Source organism: Aptenodytes forsteri, unplaced genomic scaffold (genome assembly GCF_000699145.1).
Source record: "Aptenodytes forsteri isolate BGI_AS27 unplaced genomic scaffold, ASM69914v1 Scaffold177, whole genome shotgun sequence".
Lineage (NCBI taxonomy): Eukaryota > Metazoa > Chordata > Aves > Sphenisciformes > Spheniscidae > Aptenodytes > Aptenodytes forsteri.
The window spans coordinates 143,896-163,056 of NW_008795020.1; the positions used below are offsets into that span (position 1 = coordinate 143,896).

The 19,161-nt window shown below is 44.0% G+C and overlaps 1 protein-coding gene across 1 annotated transcript; it reads right to left on the reverse strand.

Moving 5' to 3' along the window:
- Positions 1-799: 799 nt before the first annotated feature.
- On the reverse strand, positions 800-17,841 carry HHIPL2 (HHIP like 2). The gene is made up of 9 exons (XM_009275749.2): positions 17,458-17,841; positions 10,947-11,599; positions 9,831-9,974; positions 9,142-9,473; positions 7,555-7,681; positions 7,047-7,192; positions 5,432-5,513; positions 2,249-2,331; positions 800-1,445 (listed from the first exon to the last, which is right to left on the reverse strand). Exons 1-9 carry the CDS (start codon positions 17,839-17,841, stop codon positions 1,069-1,071), a joined length of 2,328 nt encoding a protein of 775 aa, XP_009274024.1. The 3' UTR covers positions 800-1,068.
- Between the last annotated feature and the right edge of the window lie 1,320 nt (positions 17,842-19,161).

Sequence of the window (19,161 nt, forward strand, 5' to 3'; positions counted from 1 at the left end):
GCCGAGAGCCGCAGCTGCGGCCGGAGGGCGCTGCTGATCGCATCCCGAAAGGTGCATCCAGAGGGGGGCGGCAGGAGACAAACGGAACGTTGAAACTGCGAAATGATGTAATTTGCTTTGGCTCCCTCTCAGGCCAAGGGCAGGAGCCTAAGCCAGGCCGTGGCTCCGCAAATAAATACACTTCTCTGGAAAAGAACACCTGAGGTTTGTCGCCGTGGATAATGGCAGCCCACGGTCCTCGCGCTCCCCAGTCTCCTTGCCGCACCCCATTGCAAATCAGTTTCACAGCGTGCTCTGTGCACCCCTCCAGTCCGGCTCCAAACCCGTGCTGCTCCCGAGGAAGAGAAGAGGCTCAGCCGGTAACCCCGCACCTGGCCCTTACCTGCCAGCCGAGAGGGGCTCTCCGGAAGGACGGGCTCCAACCTGTGTCCAGTTAGAAGCCAGATGACGGTTCGATCCAATTGCTCAGCTGAAACTAAGATTTTTGAGGATTGCTTGGTTTCTGTTGCTTTGACTTTGTTTGTTTTTTAAGATTTGCTGAACATTTCCAGCCCTTACTGAATTCTTTGGAACCTGCAGGTGATCCATACCTTGAAAAAATACTGCTTTAAAAAAAAAAAATCTAATTTCATTGTCTGAAAGACAACTACTTTTAAAATATACTTTTACTGAAATGCAGTGAAAAGGACAAAAAAAAAGTGTGGACATTGACATGTCTATTTTGTATTCTTGGATAAAAGATGCGAGTCCTGGAAGTTGGAAGCACTTGGATTTATTAGACAGTCATACACAGCCAAGTCTTACCAGTGAATGTCCAGAGACTCTCATAACTACTTATGTCAGAAAAGGACATCACAGCAGGATTTGCAAAGAAAGTTAATAGTAGGAGCTGGTGCTGTTAAGGTTTAATAGAGCATATATGGAGACTGCTAACACTGACATTAATGGAGGCGCACCTGGGAGCACTGGCATAACAAGTCAGCTGATTCTCTTTTATTTGGTCACTATTCAAAACATTTGTTTCACCATCTTGTAAGTGACTTGCTTTTTCTGGGACATCACTGAGCTTCAACAGCTGCTTCTTAATCTACTCTTCTTCCTCCTCTTCTCCAGTTTTCCCTTAGCCAGTGCTGCTTTCTTTGGAAGAAGCTTCCTGGTTCTGGTTGGGTGGGAGCTTTTCTTTTTTGGCAACGGTGGTGCTGGTGTAGTTCTGGAAATGTGTGCAACCTTCTCTTCTCGCTTTGGCTTGTGAGGTTTAGCCTCAGCTTTGATTTTCTGTCTCTTTTTACCAGATGGAGCTGGTTTCACTGTTGATGCTTTTATTTTGGTGGATGGGGTCTTTTTAGCTTTCTTAGAAGAAACGGTTGGGATGGCTGCAGTGGGGGTAGAAGATCTTTTCGGAGGCTTGGTCGTTGAAGGTTCATTAAGCAGCTCAAGGACAGTCTCTGAGGAAAGTAATTAACATGGTTCAGCATCCCTGCTTTAAGGCAAAAGGCCAATTCAGAGATGTGACTGATATAAACCCTTATTAGAGCTACAGTTAAGAAAAATAGCTGACATTCTGAAAGAAGAAATATATACTATATAAACCTCTTTTCTTCCATCAAGTGAGCCTTGGGTTTCTTGCAAATAAATCTGTTTAATTCTAGAAGTGATGAATATATATTGTCTGGACTTATTTTCCTTAAACATGATGAAACCTTGCACACTACTTTGGCAGACTTAACAATAGGAATTTTTCAAGTTACACTAATATCTGGAAATCCCAGACAAGATAACCTCAACTTGCTAAACGCTGCTTCTACCCACTAATAAGATGTAACCCCTGCCCTAGTTCCATGGGACATAGGACAGAAAAAGACCAGGAGAAAGGAAGATTGACTCCCCTAGATTTACAGAGAGGGGATTATTTGACTCAAGGAACTTGTCACAGAGCCAGGGACAGATGCTCAAAACTTCCCAGACCAAATCCAATGCCTGAATCAAAGCCATCAGTTCCCTTGTGACACCCATTTACACTATTACTTGGCAACGCTTAGGAAAAAAAAAAAAAACACCCAGAGACTGGGATTAAGAGAAGGCTAGCATCTAGTAGACAACAGAAGCACACATTAAATGTGATAACCTAACTTCAAGATTGCTCCTGCTCAGTGATTTAGTTTTTAAAGACTGTTGAAGATTTCAGTCACACGCCTGTAAGATGGTTAGATGTTTTGCTTCTCAGTGAAATTAGAGCCTAACAACTTACTTGCACGTGGAACAAATGATATCCGTTTACTCTTTGTTTTCACTGGAACAGGCTTGTATTTACACTTCCCTGGTGGAGCTCTCCTTGAAAAACAGAAAGCCATACACAGATATCTGAGAGATTGTTAAGGAAGTTTATTCCAGAGGCACGCATCAATCCCCCGTTATCATTTGCCTCTGCTGGAAGAGGCATGGAAAGCACTTTAGGCACCTGGAGCACAACATAGGTGGAATTTTAGAGCCTAACTCAGGGCAGCAAGCCATAAAATCCCTGTCTGACTAGCAATAGCAGCTGGAAGGCTGCACCTTCTCTTCTACCACCCTTCTGGTCAACTTTCTGCCATCAGGCAGTCTGGACTGTCTTTATCCAACATCGATAGCTGGTCTGTTTGTCTGTGGGATGCCGGCCTGCCTGAAATTGTAGCCTACCACTGAATTCAGGGTGCTGATTAGGTGTGTTCAGCTACATGTCCTGTTGCTGGAGGCACAGCACAATGCTGTTTCTAGAAGCCTGGTGGATGCATTGGTTGAACTTCAGACTATCAGTCACATTGGGTTGTCATCACCAATACTGGCTCATGCATCCCACCTTGAAGTGGAGGAGTCTCATTCATGCACGTAAGGCTTGTCAGTGACAGTGCTTTCCACTCGCTCATGGCACAGCATAAGGATCTCTGTACATGCAGCAGAATATTCCAGCACAGCCCCATGAAAGTTAGTGTGACCTTCAAAGGGTGCCGCTTCGGCCACATAGTGCTGCAGCAAGAGGGGTGAGAAAGGAAAGGAACAGGCAAGGAGGGAAGAAGCAACAACTGCAAAGAAAATGTATCTGCGTTCCTCTCCTACCGTTCCCTGACAACTTCCCACAGTACAAAAGCACCCCAAAAAAAGCACATTTTCCCTGAGGTAAAGCTGTCACATGCTAAATGACAGGAAGGGGGGTACAAAGAGCAACAGACCTGTGTTTTCTGTTACCCACCAAGGGAACTGCTGTAGGACAAATAAGAACAGGCTCTTCCAATTTGGCATGCTTGACAACACAGAGCAAAGCAAAGCATGACCTAAGGCATCACATTTTCTTGTGATTAGCATTCTCCTTCAGACAGGGGCAACAGCCAAGTGCTTCCTCCGTGCCATTTCAATTAAAAAAACCCAAAGGTTACTAAAGCAGGATTGTTGGCATTGCTTGTGGGGTTTTTTAGGGGGGGGAGGGAGGTTTCCACCCCCCCCTCTAATTTTTAAGGCACCTTCTAACACCTCTTCCCTCTGCTCCTGACTGAGGGGATTTGGTGCCAATCCAGGCAGAGGCACGCCAGCCACTCTGCTGTCTCGGAGAGCACTGCTGGAGAGGCAAGCTGAAGCGGGGACACGGGGTACTGCTGCCATCAGTTTTCCTGGAGGGTTCCTGGGGAAGTCTGAGTGGCCATCAGGTAAGACGGCAGTGGCCCTGCCAACATTTTGAAGCAGGCGTTTGTGTGGCTTGCTGCCCTTGCCAGCGTGCTTGCTGAAGTGCGGGCAGGAAGCAGGGAGCGTCTGGGCTGGACAAACTGGGACTGCACCCATCAGCGGCATCAGAGGAGCCAGTTATCCCAGCCACCGCTAACAGCGAGACGGAAATGGAAGAATCCTATAAACAGCATTAAAATGCAAAGGAGAAAGGAAAAATCTCTGCTTGTGATACAATCAGGAGGAGGCCAGAGTACAACCCAGGATCTGGAGGTGTTAGGACTTTCTGCTCCAGGGACAAGCAAGCTCAGCTTCCAGAGGAGCAGTCAGTGCTTTGCACACCCTGGACAAGCTTGCAAAGTGCTTAAGCAAACAGACAACGGCAAAGCTGAGCAGAGCAGCATCCAGGCTAAGGTAAACAAGGGGAACCAGAAAATACAAGAATAAATTCCAAAGAGCCACGGGAATAAGTGCCTGGTCCTGCTCTAGAAGTGATGGATATGAAGCTCCAAAAGCACAGGGAAGAGCTGGCTTCTTTCCAGAAAGCCCTTCTGAGCAGTGAAAACATCGCAACTCCTGGCAGGGGCTTGCTGCCCCCGTGGAGTCATCATAACATGGTGCGTTACTGCACACCGGTCCTCAGGCAGGCAGCCTCCTGGAGAGGCCCCCGCAGGCTGCTTGTGAAACAGAAAGCTGTATTTCTCCTTTTAGAGTGGGAAAGGGGAGAGGATTTATCATCCTGATAGTCTTCATGGCACATTAAGGAGTGGCGGAGGGACTGCAGGACTTTTTTTGTGAAATAGAGCATGCTCAAGCTCTCAATGTTTATGCTAGCTCACAAATTTTTTTAATTTTTTTTTTAGTTGAAAATCTTACATTTTGGTTAATGCAGTTCAAAGGCTTCCTGGCAGACAATAAGCTGTTAAAGGCAGGAGTCTTCTCAAGTAGTTACAGCAAGTAAAAGACTCAAGTTCCTATTCCCATCACCTTGGTACAGAGCTTGAGTTAACTATCTAGCTTTGGATTTAACTTTCCAAGAAAACATATCATTTTCTTCATTTTGTTAGTGTCTGAGATCTTGGCAACAGCACGGACACATTAGTACTGTGTCTACTTTACAGGGTGATTTGAAACTCATTTAATACTTTTTAGCAAGATCCAAAAGCTTGGGAGGAGAAAAAATTACATAAGCATGCTTATTATTGTAAAAACAGACTTCAGCAGGGATAACTGCTTAACGGGGAAAAAACATTTTGCTTGGAAAAACTCAGGCTCAGGCTCCAATTATTATTTGAACACTGCATGAACCACCAGGTTTCACTCTTCTTTGTTAAGAAAACTCAACTGTGGACTGCAATTTATTATACGAAAGGGCATCACAGATATTTGATGTCACGACCATGAAGGATATGGATTGTCATTTTTAAAACACCACTGTGCTATACTTCAGATACGCAACCAAGGAGACATTATTTTGATCCTTACTGTGTCAGACCTTGAAGGTATCAGAACTCTGTCTATTTCTGGGTGCACAGATATGATGAGTGAGGAATAAGTTCACTAAAACTGATTAAAGTTGCACCCGATATACAGTGGGGTAACAAAAACCAAGGACTGGATGTGGAGGTCAGTGAGATTATGTATCAGTAGTACTTAGCATTCTTTCTACTTTGATAGCTGGGGAATGTATGGTGATTATAGAAGAATTTGACATGGGAAAACATCTTTAATTACTAACCTTGCAGGATCAATAAACTTGTAGAGTGATCCGTGTGGTGCGTAGGCACTGGGATAAGAAGTAGACATAAAATACAGCTCACCTAAATGGAAGTGAAAAAAAAAAAAAATCTGAAAACCAGTTTCAGATTCAAGTGCCCAAGCTGAATCCCAGTTCTCCATTTCCCTCTTTTTCCTGGCTCTTCACTAATTCATGTGGTCAGAAAAGAAAACCCCTTCAGTCAATCCCTCAGTTGTGTCTTACTTCCAAGAAGTGGGTGTCCTTTTGGACTCCCAAGGACACCAAATGATCTCTCGGTTGCGGCAGGGTTCCACGCAGAACCAGCAGCCCTCGACCGAGCACAGTGCCTGAGCAGGACCTTCATTACCTCATGTCAGTGGCCCTCCAAAAGCTTACTCTCCTCTGTATAAACGTATTTTTTAAAACTTGTTTGTACCAAAGAAGCAGCCAGAAGCTACAAGGGGAAGACCACACAACAAATATTTACCCATCTTGGTCATACCAAAAAAATCCAACAAGAACTAAATTGGCTAATCCATGGAAGACAGAAGCTTCTTATTCCTGTATGGTTGCTGAGGAGAGCAACTACTCCTCGTGCCTTCCCTTCAGCACCCCCTAGAACAATATCCAGGCAAATTATAGTAGCTTGCAAAAGATACTACTACGTCGTTGTCTTTCAAATTACATGATGACACCATATTGGTTTCTAAAAGACCAACCAGTAGAAGGGACATTTAATATCCACTCACTCCACGTGTTGTTAGAACAGTTAAAAATTGCACATATTTCACAACAAAGCCTGCGTCTCCCTGCATCTTTGACAGAATATGCCAGCCAGATGATCTAGGATCTTTTCATTACAAGCAAATCTCTTTTCTGCTGAATCGTGAATCATCAGAGCTCGCTAAAGCACATCTGGGTTCTCAAAAGATTTGCAGTCACTTTTTGTATTACATAGCTCTCTGTCAGGAGACTGTACAAAAGTAAACAAAGCATGCATTGGTACTTTCACCTTGGTGAGAGATCTGGCCATCGTGACCATAGCAATAGTCCTATGCACTGAGGCATTTCCACTCAGCTGTCAAATCAGTGGCTTTCCTCATCCCCAAATAAAGCCTTGGTGTGCAATCCACAGTGTGAAGTGCTGCTGTTGTGAATAAGACTGAGGAATTTATACTAATGAGGAGAGGAGTTCTTACAGCTTACCTGAATTTCCAAGTGAGGATGAGCTGTTACAATGAAAGAGCAAACTGCATTGATATAGTATTTTCATTAATGAAACAGCATAAACAAACAACAACAAAAGGACAGGGAAAGGCTGAAACAAACAGGAGTTCAAACTCCTTAGAGAACCTGGAGCATTCAGACTGCAAGTTCATATGAGGATCTGTCTCCCGAGCTCTCCATCAAGCTGATCTGCAATAGCCTCACAGGGCAGGAGACCTCTCTGAACCCCATACCAGCCCTACCTGCCGTGCCGAGATAGCCACAAATTTGTTTTGCAGTGCCCGCTCTCCAGTGGCGTGTGAGGAACAACATAGTTTTACACAGTTGCCCTATAACACAGAACTCACAGTACAGTTTCCAATAAAGATATGGCTAGCACGATACCTACCTGCTTCATCCTCAGCAAATGAGATGATGAATTTGCTATAAGAACTGATCATTCCAGGGAAAGCACAAGCTTTTGTGCTACCAACGCAGATATCTTGCTTCTTCCACTTATTTGTCTTCTCATCTTCCTGTAAAGCCATAAGTCGACTAGATAAAAATAAAACCCGGTGTTTTGTTTCCATTATCAAGATTAGTTTGTGTCAAAATCATGCATTACTGGAAAAAGATGTCAGTAGGACCCTGACTGTTGACTGGTTTTAATGTTTGTCTTTTGGAAAAATAGACCTGAACAAAAGCAAACCTCTCCTAAGGACTCTAAATTGGAGGAAGTTTAGATTGCAATCAAAATGTTGTTATAATGGTCAGAGCCCTTAATCTAATACACGGACATCTGGGATTCTCATTTGCTCCAGCTGAAAAGGTTTCAGGGTGCTCTGATACTCTTATTTGCCCAGATAAGGCAAATGTGGGTACAGAATGGTAGCTGCAGAGAAAACAATTAGTCTCACCCATTCATGAAATCACCAAAAATATAGAGGCCATTCAAGTTGGGAGATTCGCATCCTCTGTACACATAACCTCCAGTGACTGACTTCCCCACATTGCGGCCATATGCAAATATTGGAAGAATATCATCTGTTAAACACAGAAGAATAAAAAGTGAGAAAATTTACATCCAGAGAGCATCAAAAAGCGATTGCTTAGCGATGCCAATAGGCACAAAAATGACTGGAAGGACCAGTACAGTTGAACAAACAGCATAGTTAAATTTCAGTGGGAATTCAGTAATTTACTCCAGGACAGAACAGACCCAGGGGCTTTAAGGAGCCGCCTGTGTAGTTGCTTATCAAGGCTTAGTCGTGATGAGCTTCTATAACACATAGGACCAAGATTCTCTGCATCAAGCGAGCAATGCAGAAAGGTATCAGTCTGCAGGAAGTATTATCTTACAGGTTTGTGATTGCACCGATCATTTTAGCAGTCTTTACAAATTCCAGCATTTTTAGAGAAGGGAATAAGATCAAACAATTGCAAGTTAACATCTTCATAGGTTTGCTGACATTCTCAGCACAGAACATGCATAAGTGTGCTACCTCCATTTTATGTCACGAGACTTATAAAAATAAAGGCTTTGCCTCTGGCAATGTTAAAATTGAATTCAGCCCTTGGGTTGAATATCAGATCCCACAAAATTTTAGTCTTGTCCTCACTTTTTTCCCCCTGGATCAAGTAGCTTGTCTTTAATCTTTAACGATGAGGATAAAGATCACAAACACAATTCATTAAAAACAGTAGATTAACAGCAAAATCTAATTCAGTTTTGTTGTCAATTGAGGATTGGGCCATTAAAAAAACCAACCAAACAACAAAACTTGAGAGCCACGTGGGTACCAGCATAGCAGAGAAATGTTGATAACGCATACTCTACACTTGCCTGCTCGTACAAATGTTTCAGAAACATCTACGTGAGCTTGAGACCAGGTGTTTTCTTCCAACAGCTTAAGGAACATTATAATAATAGCCAGTTCTTCTACCGTGCTTTCCAAAGAGCTCTATGAAGACCACCAATATCTATTCATTTTAAAGGCAGCAAGTGAGTTTGTCCATCACACCCACAGTCAGACCCAGAGCACAGCTTTTGGGTGTTCTGCTGCAGCACCCTACTTGCTAGGACGCACTGCCTCTTCCACAGGATTTGTTTCAGGGTCTCGGCATCAGCCTGGTCCGCTCTCCTTAGCAATAGCCATGGCTCAGAGCATCTGAAGAAAACACAATATTGCTTTTCTACTTAAACCCAATCCATTGCCTTCCTAACTTCACTGGGAAAATTCTGTCTGTCTGCAAAAGGCACAGGCTTTGACCCTAGACACCTTGTCCAGTGCAGTGTATGACAGGGAATTCCCTGAATAAGCAGGGCATCATTTCATACCAAGGCTGCAGGGCTGGGGAGAAGGAATATTCTGCTTTTAAGAAGTAAACAGTCTCCATTTAACACACAACACTAGATTATTTAGCTCCACTGGAAAAATGGAGCTATAGTCCTGTAAACATACACGTATAGTAAAGTAATCTTCTGTAAGAAACTTCTTCCTTACCCAAAGAGGAATTGTGGCAAAGCTTTGTGTCGTAGCATTTAAATCCCTCCTTCGCTCTCCAGCCATAGTTCCCTCCTTTAACAACGATGTCGATTTCTTCAAATCTGTTCTGCCCGACATCCCCGCAGAATATCCTCCCTCTTCCCTTTTTCGTGACAGGGTCCCCTCTGTCAACCGCACAGCGCCACATATTCCTGACCCCATAAGCATAAACCTCAGGGCGGGCCTTGGGATCAGACACAAATGGATTATCGGGAGGGATGCGATAAGGCTTTCCATCAGGGCTTTTTCCATCCACATCTATCCTCAAGACTTTCCCCAACAAAGCACTCCTAGAGAGAACAATAGAAAAAGACAAATCCCAGCATGAGAGCCAACTGAAAATGAACAATTCTCTCCCGCTTCTCCCTTTCCAAAGAAAAAGTTATCTGTCCAAAAGAGATAAACCAACAGCTGGTATGTCTTGCAACCTGTTTAAGTCACAGAAGACTTTCCCCCCTCTCAACAAATTGGGTTCCCTCAGCTTTCAAAATGTAAAATTTATATTTTTTAAATACTGCATTGGACAGACTTGCAGATGCACAAGGACTATCAGGAAGCACTCTTACTTTATTCTTCCACATTGTCTCATTTCCAAACCCTGTGTCTTGGGGGACAAGCTCAAGACTTTCAACTGCCCTCCTACTTACTTGTTCTGAGCATTCCCAAATTTTCCAAAAGGGTCTCCAGCTTTCCCTCCATCTCCTGTGAATAGATACATATAGCCATCCACACCAAAGAGCAGCTGCCCACCGTTATGATTTGCAGCTGGTTCTTCAAGCTCCAAAAGATTCCTAAAAAAAGGAGAAATACCTCCAGATTTAGCTACTGGAAAGGACTGAGCATTCAGGTAGGCTGCAGAAATACTGCATCACTTCTTCTACAGAAGAAAGCAAGATTTCCCGGCTGTACAGACCCGTTGGCTTTGGTGCTGAGTTGCATCCCGTTTCATGTGAGCCTGCAGCACAAGGCTGCCTGCCTAGCTTACAGCAGAGCTCCTTTCAGTATGGCATCCCTTGAGGAAACGTGTTTCCCACAAGCCATGCAGCACTACAGCCGCCCCGTGCACTACAGCTCTGACCTGCACTGCATTAACCCCTCTTGTGCTACAGAGCTCACCCGCCACCATGACCACAGGAGTATCACCGCTCCTCTGAAAACACGACAACAAATACATGCTCTGTTCATCTGCAGGGAGCACTTGTTGCCCTTTAAACTTTGATTGTGACAGGTGGGTTCTGCTTTCTTATATGAGAAGCAGTTGGTGAATTTGAGGGCTTCAGAAGCATCTTATGGTGATCGTGAAACTCTAGAGAAAATAAGTCTGCTATTAACAAATTCTTCTCCATAACTGAGAATTAGCTTTTTTTCTTAGTGGGGGGACGGGGCAGGGACACACGTGTCAGACCAAATGAATGCATAGTACTGTAATGAAGCATCCCTGCTCTCCTACAGTACAAAACACTTTTAGGGCAGATGTTAATTCCACAATAGGCTTAAGGCTATTACTGCTCTTTAGAAGGCAAGAGTACGAGATAGAGAGAGAAGACAACCTGGAAGCCTAGATCCTGGGTCCTCTTTTCAGTTTCGTTTCTAGTTTGCTGTGTGACCTTGAGCCAACCTGTCTCTGGTAGCTTCATAGCAGGCCAGTCACACACCTGAACCAGAGTGACTGGGAATGAGCAGGTTCTGCAAGGGGGAAGGACAGGGACAAAGAAAAATAATTTCTCATCATGGCATACAATAGCATTCAACGTGAACTTTACCTTTCCGAGAGTGGATCAGCTTTGTTGACATCAGATGCCAAAACCTTCAATTCACTGATCCTGATCTTTTCCACTCGGTTCTTATCCATGTATGAGTAATAGATATAAAACTTCCCATTGTACTTGTACTTGGGGTGGAAAGCCATCCCCAGAAAGCCTCTCTCATCCCCTATCCACGGCGTAGCCAACACTATGCTTTTAATATCCAGAAAGGGCTCCTCCAGCCGGCTGCCATCAGGTAGGTAGACCCAGATCACACCCACCTGCTCAGCTACAAACATGCGGTGGGTATGGTCATTCGCGTGCACCATGAGCACCGGGTTCCTCAGGCCGTTGGCAACCTCGGTCAGACAGAGCTGGAGGCAGCCTTTGCGGTCCTGCACTACCGAGCCCAGGTTGTGGTTGAGGGCTGTGTTCTTCAGCACATTGGGGAAGCAGTAGTCCTCATCGTGTAGGTGAAGGAGGTTGCAAAAGCGCGTCTTGTTTGTCTCGCAGCATTCTTGGATGTGCTTATCACTCGTCAGCAGGCTGATGGCAGAGCGGCAGTTGAAGTGAAACTCGGAGCAGTAGTCAAAACAAAGTCCTGGGAGGTTTCTTAGAGGTGTCCGAGGGTTTTCTGCATCGTAGAGATGTGCAGCGTACGGAGAACATTCCTAGAAAGTAAAAGAAACTAAATATGGGGCTGTGTACACACATCCAGGAGAAGCCAAGACACTTCATGGAAGCAAACCAGTTAATAAAATGAAAAATTGGTAAGGCAGAGAACATAATGAGTCATCTTTGAAGTGGAATAGTAAAAAGTCACTCAGAATATTGCTAAAGGGGATTTAGAAGTCAGTAGTTGTTTCCTTTACCAAAGCAATCAGCTGCACCTAAGTTATCCCCAACAGAAGTATGTCTATGGAGGCTGTGGATTCTCCATTACCAGATGTTTTTAGGGAAGTGACAGGCAATTCCTTTTTGCAATCTCTTCTTACCTTTGCTTTTAGAAATCCCCCTTAGCTTCCCCTGCTAGATTTTGAACTAGGTACTTTGTAACCTGTTCTTAACAGATTGAGAGAAGAATTTGTTAACTCCCTCACTGCAGCAACCCTTTGCAGTATGGAGAATGTTAGCCTTCCTACTTCAGACTTCTCCAGACCAGCAGTCCCAAATCTGGACACATCTTTCAGCATCACTGCCGTTTCCAGGTATATTTAAGATTTTACTTTGTTAAGCCCTTAAGCCCATACCTAGGTCTAATCAAGTGTTAGGAAAGAAAGAAAACAAACCAGGTACAGGATCACCCGCACCTTCAACATTATGCACAGCTCTGGTCCCCCTTCCCAAAAGCAGCATAGGGGAACAAATCCAAAGATACCAAACAGCTAATTAAGATGGGACTGAGCAGTTTTGCAGAGAGGTGATCAGAGTAGGGCAACAGCCTGACAGAAGTCTGTAAATATCACAAGTGACATTGAGAAGATGCGCGGAGATCACTTGTTCACCCTTTCCCCCAGAAGAAAAAATGAGGGAGCATTAGATAAAGCTAGCAGGAGCCAGGTTAAAAAAAGGGAGGTGAAACTCTGCCAGAAGAAATTGTAGGTGCTAAAGATGTACATTGGTTAAATGTACAGGCTAAGTTAATCTTTGGTCTGATGCTGTGTAACTCCGATCATGTTCTTGCATGCATGGTATCAATGAAGCAGACTGTCGTTGAGATTTAAAACTGTTTCAAATAAGTAGATATCGTCTTATGGAATTCATGTATTTACCACTGACTCTATATGTGATCTTCAGGGAAAAAAAATACTGCAGGCAACATTTTCAAGTGTTATGTATCTAAAATTATGTCCCTTCCAATATCATTAAGTTTTTAGCTGTGCAAAATATAGGTTAAATACTGAAAATCAGGCATTGTGTTTGAATTTGTGCCTAAATTTAAACTTCCCATCTTGCAAAAATTCTGGGCCAGAACTTCTATAAAATATTTCCATTAAAATCCCACCTTTATTTTAGTCAGCACAAAATTGCAGAAGTTGAAACAGAAGGAGCTAAATTCTGCAGAAGGATTATTTTGCTGGTTTTCACGCCAGCAGCCTGAAACAGTCTATCCAGAGTTTTTATTAGGCACATACGTAGGAAGGTAAGTACATAGTCAAATAATGAAGAACTACTACAGTAGTATTTTTTCTGCCTCATTAAACTAGTTTGCTTCATTAAACAAATCTGGGGCAGTTATACAAGCACTGACTTTTTTTTTGGTGCAAGTAGCAGCCTTTCCAGGATATTTAATGTGAAGACTACAGACCCTCATCCCAAACTTAGCATAGCAAAGTGTTTCCTTTGCTCACAAAAGAACCCGAGGGCTTTTGGCCTACCAAGAAAAGATATGACTTGTAAGTAGCAAAGCCCTTTCAACTCTTGGATGGTGTAGTAAGTTTCTCACTTTTCATTGCTGCCATTTGGTTATCAATCTGCACAGAACAAGCTGGTTTCTGTTGCTTCTGCATCGCATCTGTAAGGAACCTCTCCTCTTCCCAAATCAGAAGTCCCCAGCCTGCAAAGGGGAGCCAAGTCCCCGAGGCCCGTCCTTGCAGCCTGACCTCAGCCCTAGATGGCAGAACCACACCATTTTCCCCATGTTTAAGGTCTTCCCAGAACGAGGAAGGGCACCATTAAGCCTGGAGTACCATCCCCAAAAGCCAAAGCTTCAGGTAAGCGTCTTTCTGTTCTCACCTTCTTGAGGGAGAGCAGCTTTGGTGCAGGCATTCAACAACACTTGGCTGGCGTGTTCCTCCCCTGATGCTTACTGAGTCCATTAACCATTGCTCACCCTCTCCGCTTTCACTCACACCCCCCCGAATATGTTGTGTTTCTAGTTATATCGTACCATCCCCAAAAGCCAAAGCTTCAGGTAAGCGTCTTTCTGTTCTCACCTTCTTGAGGGAGAGCAGCTTTGGTGCAGGCATTCAACAACACTTGGCTGGCGTGTTCCTCCCCTGATGCTTACTGAGTCCATTAACCATTGCTCACCCTCTCCGCTTTCACTCACACCCCCCCGAATATGTTGTGTTTCTAGTTATATCATAGTTTTCACAAAATATGGTGCTGATCTCAAGTGACTAGGAGACGAGGAGAGGTGACAGCCTGATAAGGTGTCAGCAAGGAAAGGTGGGGGAGAGTAGACAGACCCTAACCTGTGTTGCATTTCGAGTCCTGGGAAGCTCCCTCATTCCCACTAACACGCGGCTGCAGCTGGCTCACCACTCCATTGTGCACAAGTCACTTGCAGTCTAGAGCTCCCCTCAATTCTGTTCTGAAGTGATTACTTTATTAACACCTTTGACAGCATTTTTAATTTCTCTCAATAAGTGGGAACAGAGCCCAGCTCCCAGACCAGCAATCTGAAAAGGGAAAGAGAAGAGAAAAACAGCATCCTCTGAAACAAGGCATATTCTCACCACCTCCAAGCTCCATCAACTCTGTTCTGCCAACAGTCTGCAGCATAAGGGTCTCCTACAGTTCATCCTCCTAAATAAGTGCAGCCCCTGAGCAGCTGCCGTGCTTTTCCAGCCATTGGGCTTCCCACACAGTGTTTGCCTGGCAAACAACACCTGCAGCACTCAGCAAGACACACGAGACGGAGGCGGTTCCTCAGGATCTGTGTAAACTCCCAGGATTAGGTGGCCTTGCAGTCAGTGTTGGTTGTCTGCTTTCATTTCGCTCAAGCATGCATGAAACAATACAATTAATCCCACTACTTTATAGAGCGGAAGAAGCAGAAGCTGCTAAGATCAAGTTGATACTTCTTTGCTGTTTTGTAATAGTTTCTCTGCAAAACCAGCATGCATTCTGCAATCAAGTCAGGCCTCAGATTAAAATTGGCTTAAAAAGTATGTTGCTTTCCCTGCACTAGCTCCTATCCCATGCTAATATCATGGCTTTTAATCAGCTTGAACAAGGCTTAATTGGCCTTTTCTGTTTAAGCCTCTCCTGTGTAGCAGTTTCCTGAATAGAGAAGTCCTCTCAGCCAGCAGCCAGAGAGCTGTTCTAGTGCATGTAGCAAGGTTGGCATCCAGGGAATTTTTATAGCCATGCAACTTGCACAACACCTCCTTAAGAACGTTACAGGCGGTTTTCAGAGTTCCATATTCAGTTTTTAAGCTAAATCCTAGAACAGCTCAGCTGAGGGTCAGACTCTAAACCTACAAATGCTTAGGACAAAGCATTTGTATCTATTTTAGCTAGCAAAAATAGACCCAGATCTTGCCAGATACAAACTGAAGCAGCTCTACCAGCAGAGCCAGATTGCTTTAGATGCCTCTTCTAGCCTGTTAGTTTTCAAGAAAAACATATCTGGCTTGAAGTGACAGCGGGAAATAAATCCATGATCCAGAGCACATCCCCATCTAATCCTCTTCCATCTGTTAAGAAACACACCGCTCCACTGCCAAGGTAAGGTGCACGCCACGGCATCCTTCTTGGGCTCTGTGGTTCCAGCGAGACTGCTGCAGTCACCAAAACCAGCTTCCTCTGTGTAATGCTCAGCACACCACTCGTTACCACACCAGGAAGGCCAGAAAAAAAATTTGCCTGTTTTTTTACTGTCTGCTGGTTTTGGCACTGAAGGAACACTTGACTGAATGAGCTGCTTTGTTACAAGGCATCACTACGACTCTGATCTCCCCCAAAGGTGTGAAATAATGCTGTTTTCGCTAAATTAGAGCGGCTACTAATAATTCACGTTTATCGATAAGCACCTACATCTCTTTCTTGAAATTTGTTTTGTTCAAAAGACAAAAGCTAGTAATATTATTTTGTCCACCATTGCTTCTGAGTCTAATCTTTGTGTCCCAAGTTCCATACGAATGATATCAATAGAAGCACTAGTTGCCAGCAGCAGTTTATCTGAAGTCCTGCCGTACACAGCAGAAATAAGCACTTAGCACAATTACACCCTGATCACGTATATGCATCTCTCTTTTTGCATTTGATGTGGCACTAAGTACATGTCAACGTTTCACGGGTAGTGAGTACAAGCTATCAGGATTACTGTGGAGGTGGTAGAACGGAGATGTCATCATTTTCCATCCCTTCCACATGAGATCATCAGTAAGAATTTGATCCAGCAAAGCGACATCACTAAAGCAAAACCATTTGGTAGATCTTTGCTCCTCCACTAATTCAACAGCCAAATAATATTTGCCAGAGAACCCAGCCTTTATTCCATGATTGTCACCAACTTGAACAGGAAGAGCAACACAACACAATCACAGGCTCCTTCCCAAAGATTTAACAGCATTCTTACTCTAGAAAGATATGAGAAGAGTAATAGCTTACTACTTGGAAAATCTGTAAGAAAATGTATAGGGTGGTTTGGGTTTTTTGCTACAAAATACACTTACAACAAATGCAAAATTAAATTATGCCCTGCAGAATAAGCAATCAAAGAGGCAATAGACACATTTTTATGTTTTTTTTTTTCTACTTGCAACATGTAGAAAATCTTCATAACACCAACATTGGTGGTTCTCCTAGGTCCTGTAACGCATCTTTTTCTGGTTTAACAACTGTAAAATGACAAACAACACTGACGCTACTTTTTTCAGCCCTGGTGCTGAAAGGGTGTCGTCCCCCCCCACCAAGCAGATGCCAGAATCCTGCCAGCATCCAAAATGAATGGAAACATTTTTGTACACAGATAATATTTTAGGGCTAAGGAAATATTAACTAGAAGCATTTTATACATTCTTAGTAAGACTGTGTCTTTTGGCTGCTTTGTGTTTTGGCATGCAGTAAGTCCAACTCTGCATGACTAACAGTTGTTGAAAAGGCAGGTCAGTTCTGCCCTTTAATTATAGGGAGGCAGGGGAGCTGGGGAAGAACAGTGCCTCCGGTCTTCTGTCACGGCACAATGCCTGCTGCCGTCAGCCAGGTGGACAGCGGGGAGACAGCACTGGTGAAAATGCAGCGACTGAAGCCTCAGGACCTTGCAGCAGCTGTGTGAAAAAACCACTGCCTATTAAATTTTGTTCTTCTTTAACAACCACACCATTTGGAGCATCCTCAGCAGGACCACAATCAAAACATATCCTTCATGGGGTCCAGGGACCAAAACACTTTGCCTGATAATTCCCATATCATTTGATCCTGTAGAATTTGTAATCCAGCACTAGTAGCTGCAAGCAAAAAGTAAGTATTGATCCGTAACTCTCCCCTTCGTTATGAAAAAATTAGCAGCGCAGCAGGATTCCCATCATAATCCGAGTTGGGCAATGCCTTCATAAATCATTATTGCTAGCAAATGTCATTATATATAGTCAGATACCACAAAGTGAGGCACCTTACACAAAGCACTTTGCAAAACGCATGCTGAGGATTAGGTACCATTACTCCATCAGCCCACTTCTCCCCGGCTCCCATACCTTTTTTCACAGCAACACAGCTAGCTACAAGAGGCTATCAGAACCACAATTGACCCCCAAGTCAGCCCAAAACGTAGGATACAGATACTATTTTTCTGCCCTACCTGACACAGGATATCTTTGATATACGTTCCACACAGCTTATGTCTCTGAGGATCGATATAATCCATGATGTCCCAGTATTTTGCTGCGATGCTGTTGTCTCTCTCCTGGTCACAGCAGCCAAAATTTTCATAGGCAGAGCAGAACTCCAAGTGAAAAGGGGGCTGGAAAGGCGGCCCATAATCCAGACACTGAGGATGCCCCAGCAGACTGCCTATCAGGCACAACACGGAGAGGCAAAGAAAGACATGTGGGCAAGAAAAGGAAACACCAGAGCTGCTGCTGCTCCTCCCAGTGCATGGCCAGACATCCACTTTCTTCAGCGTAGGTTTCCTGAGGTCAAACGTATAGACATGCTGGACTTCCTTGTGGTATGGTTCATTCATCCTCTCTGTTTTATTAATTGCCAGCCACAGAGCTTAGCATTCACTCAGGTTTGCTTACATTCTCTTTCCTTTTTTTCTCTCTGAAGTTTACTACTTGGCTGGAGAGAAACCCTCCGGGCTGCCTCTTTGGTATTTCACACGTCACATAGCTGAACCCTCCCCTCTGGACATTTCTCATGCCCCTAGAAGCACTCAAATCTAATCCCTACGTCTTAGTCTAAATTGGCTGAGAAATCCTTCACCAAGAAATATGAACAACAGATAAAAATATAACATGATACCTATATACAGAACCTGGTAATCTCTCCCCATTTACAAATACACAAGATGAGTAATTTTCAATTGCTAACTACTATTTCACTCGACTCTTAAAATGCACCAAACTGGGGTCTGGTTTCATAAAATACAAGCTAATTAAGGCAGCAGTTAACCATAGGTACAAGTAATTTCAGGACAAAAAGCTTTACAGATATATTGCTGTTACCCACAAATCCAGGTATAAATTCAGGGTTAAAGTGAGAAGAAATTTAGAAAGAGTGAAAGAGAAAACACATTTAAGGCACCAGGACAACCTGAGGTCGACTGATATTCTGTCATAACCCGGTACTTAAGCTAATTGATTTTAGTGGGTTTTATCTCAGCTGACCTTACACTGATTTAAAGATGCATGAGATTTTTTTTTTCTTCCCATTTTTCCCCTCTAGTGAAGAATGCATGAGCGATCCCACCAGTCAGCTAGAAGTACAGCATCAGCTGCATATGCAGGTGTCCCGTGTTTGTACACGTTGTACTCAGCCTGCCTTTCTGAGTGACACTTCCCTAACTCCGCTCTTCCACAAGCGGACCAAGAGCACTTTGATCACAACCAAGCTCCTTTATCGCTTCACCAAAAACAAATGTTTTCCTCTTGTACACATCGCTACTCATAAGAAGGCAACAAACCCGCATGCGCCCAGAGCACTCATCGGTGCTGTATGCATCACGAGGCACGAGTTAGAGAACAGCAGCCCACCAAGAGCCTAAGTGATCCAACGAAGGGGGGTAAGTCGTGCTTTCCCTTGCAGCCGCAGGAGCGACCAGCCTAACAGTCTGATGCTGTTAGGAAGAGGCTTTAGCATGCACCCACTCACTAGACCTTTCCGTGCAGGAAAGCTTACTAGAGAGCAAGGCTTTGCAATCTGTTCTATTGCTTCTGAAACATTAAGTTTCAGAAAAACCCCACATTTCTCCTCCCCACAGATCCTAGGAGACTAACCACAATTAGCTATTTCTCCTCCCCACAGATCCTAGGAGACTACAGCCAATGCACAGATACCCTTT

Coding starts and splice junctions, on each gene's coding strand:
- HHIPL2 (XM_009275749.2), bottom strand. CDS start 17,841: ATGAATGAACCATACCACAAGGAAGTCCAGCATGTCTATACGTTTGAC. Junction 9,474..9,830: donor TTTGGGAATGCTCAGAACAA/GTAAGTAGGAGG, acceptor TGTTCTCTCTAG/GAGTGCTTTGTTGGGGAAAG. Junction 5,514..7,046: donor ATTTGCTGAGGATGAAGCAG/GTAGGTATCGTG, acceptor ACTTCCATTTAG/GTGAGCTGTATTTTATGTCT.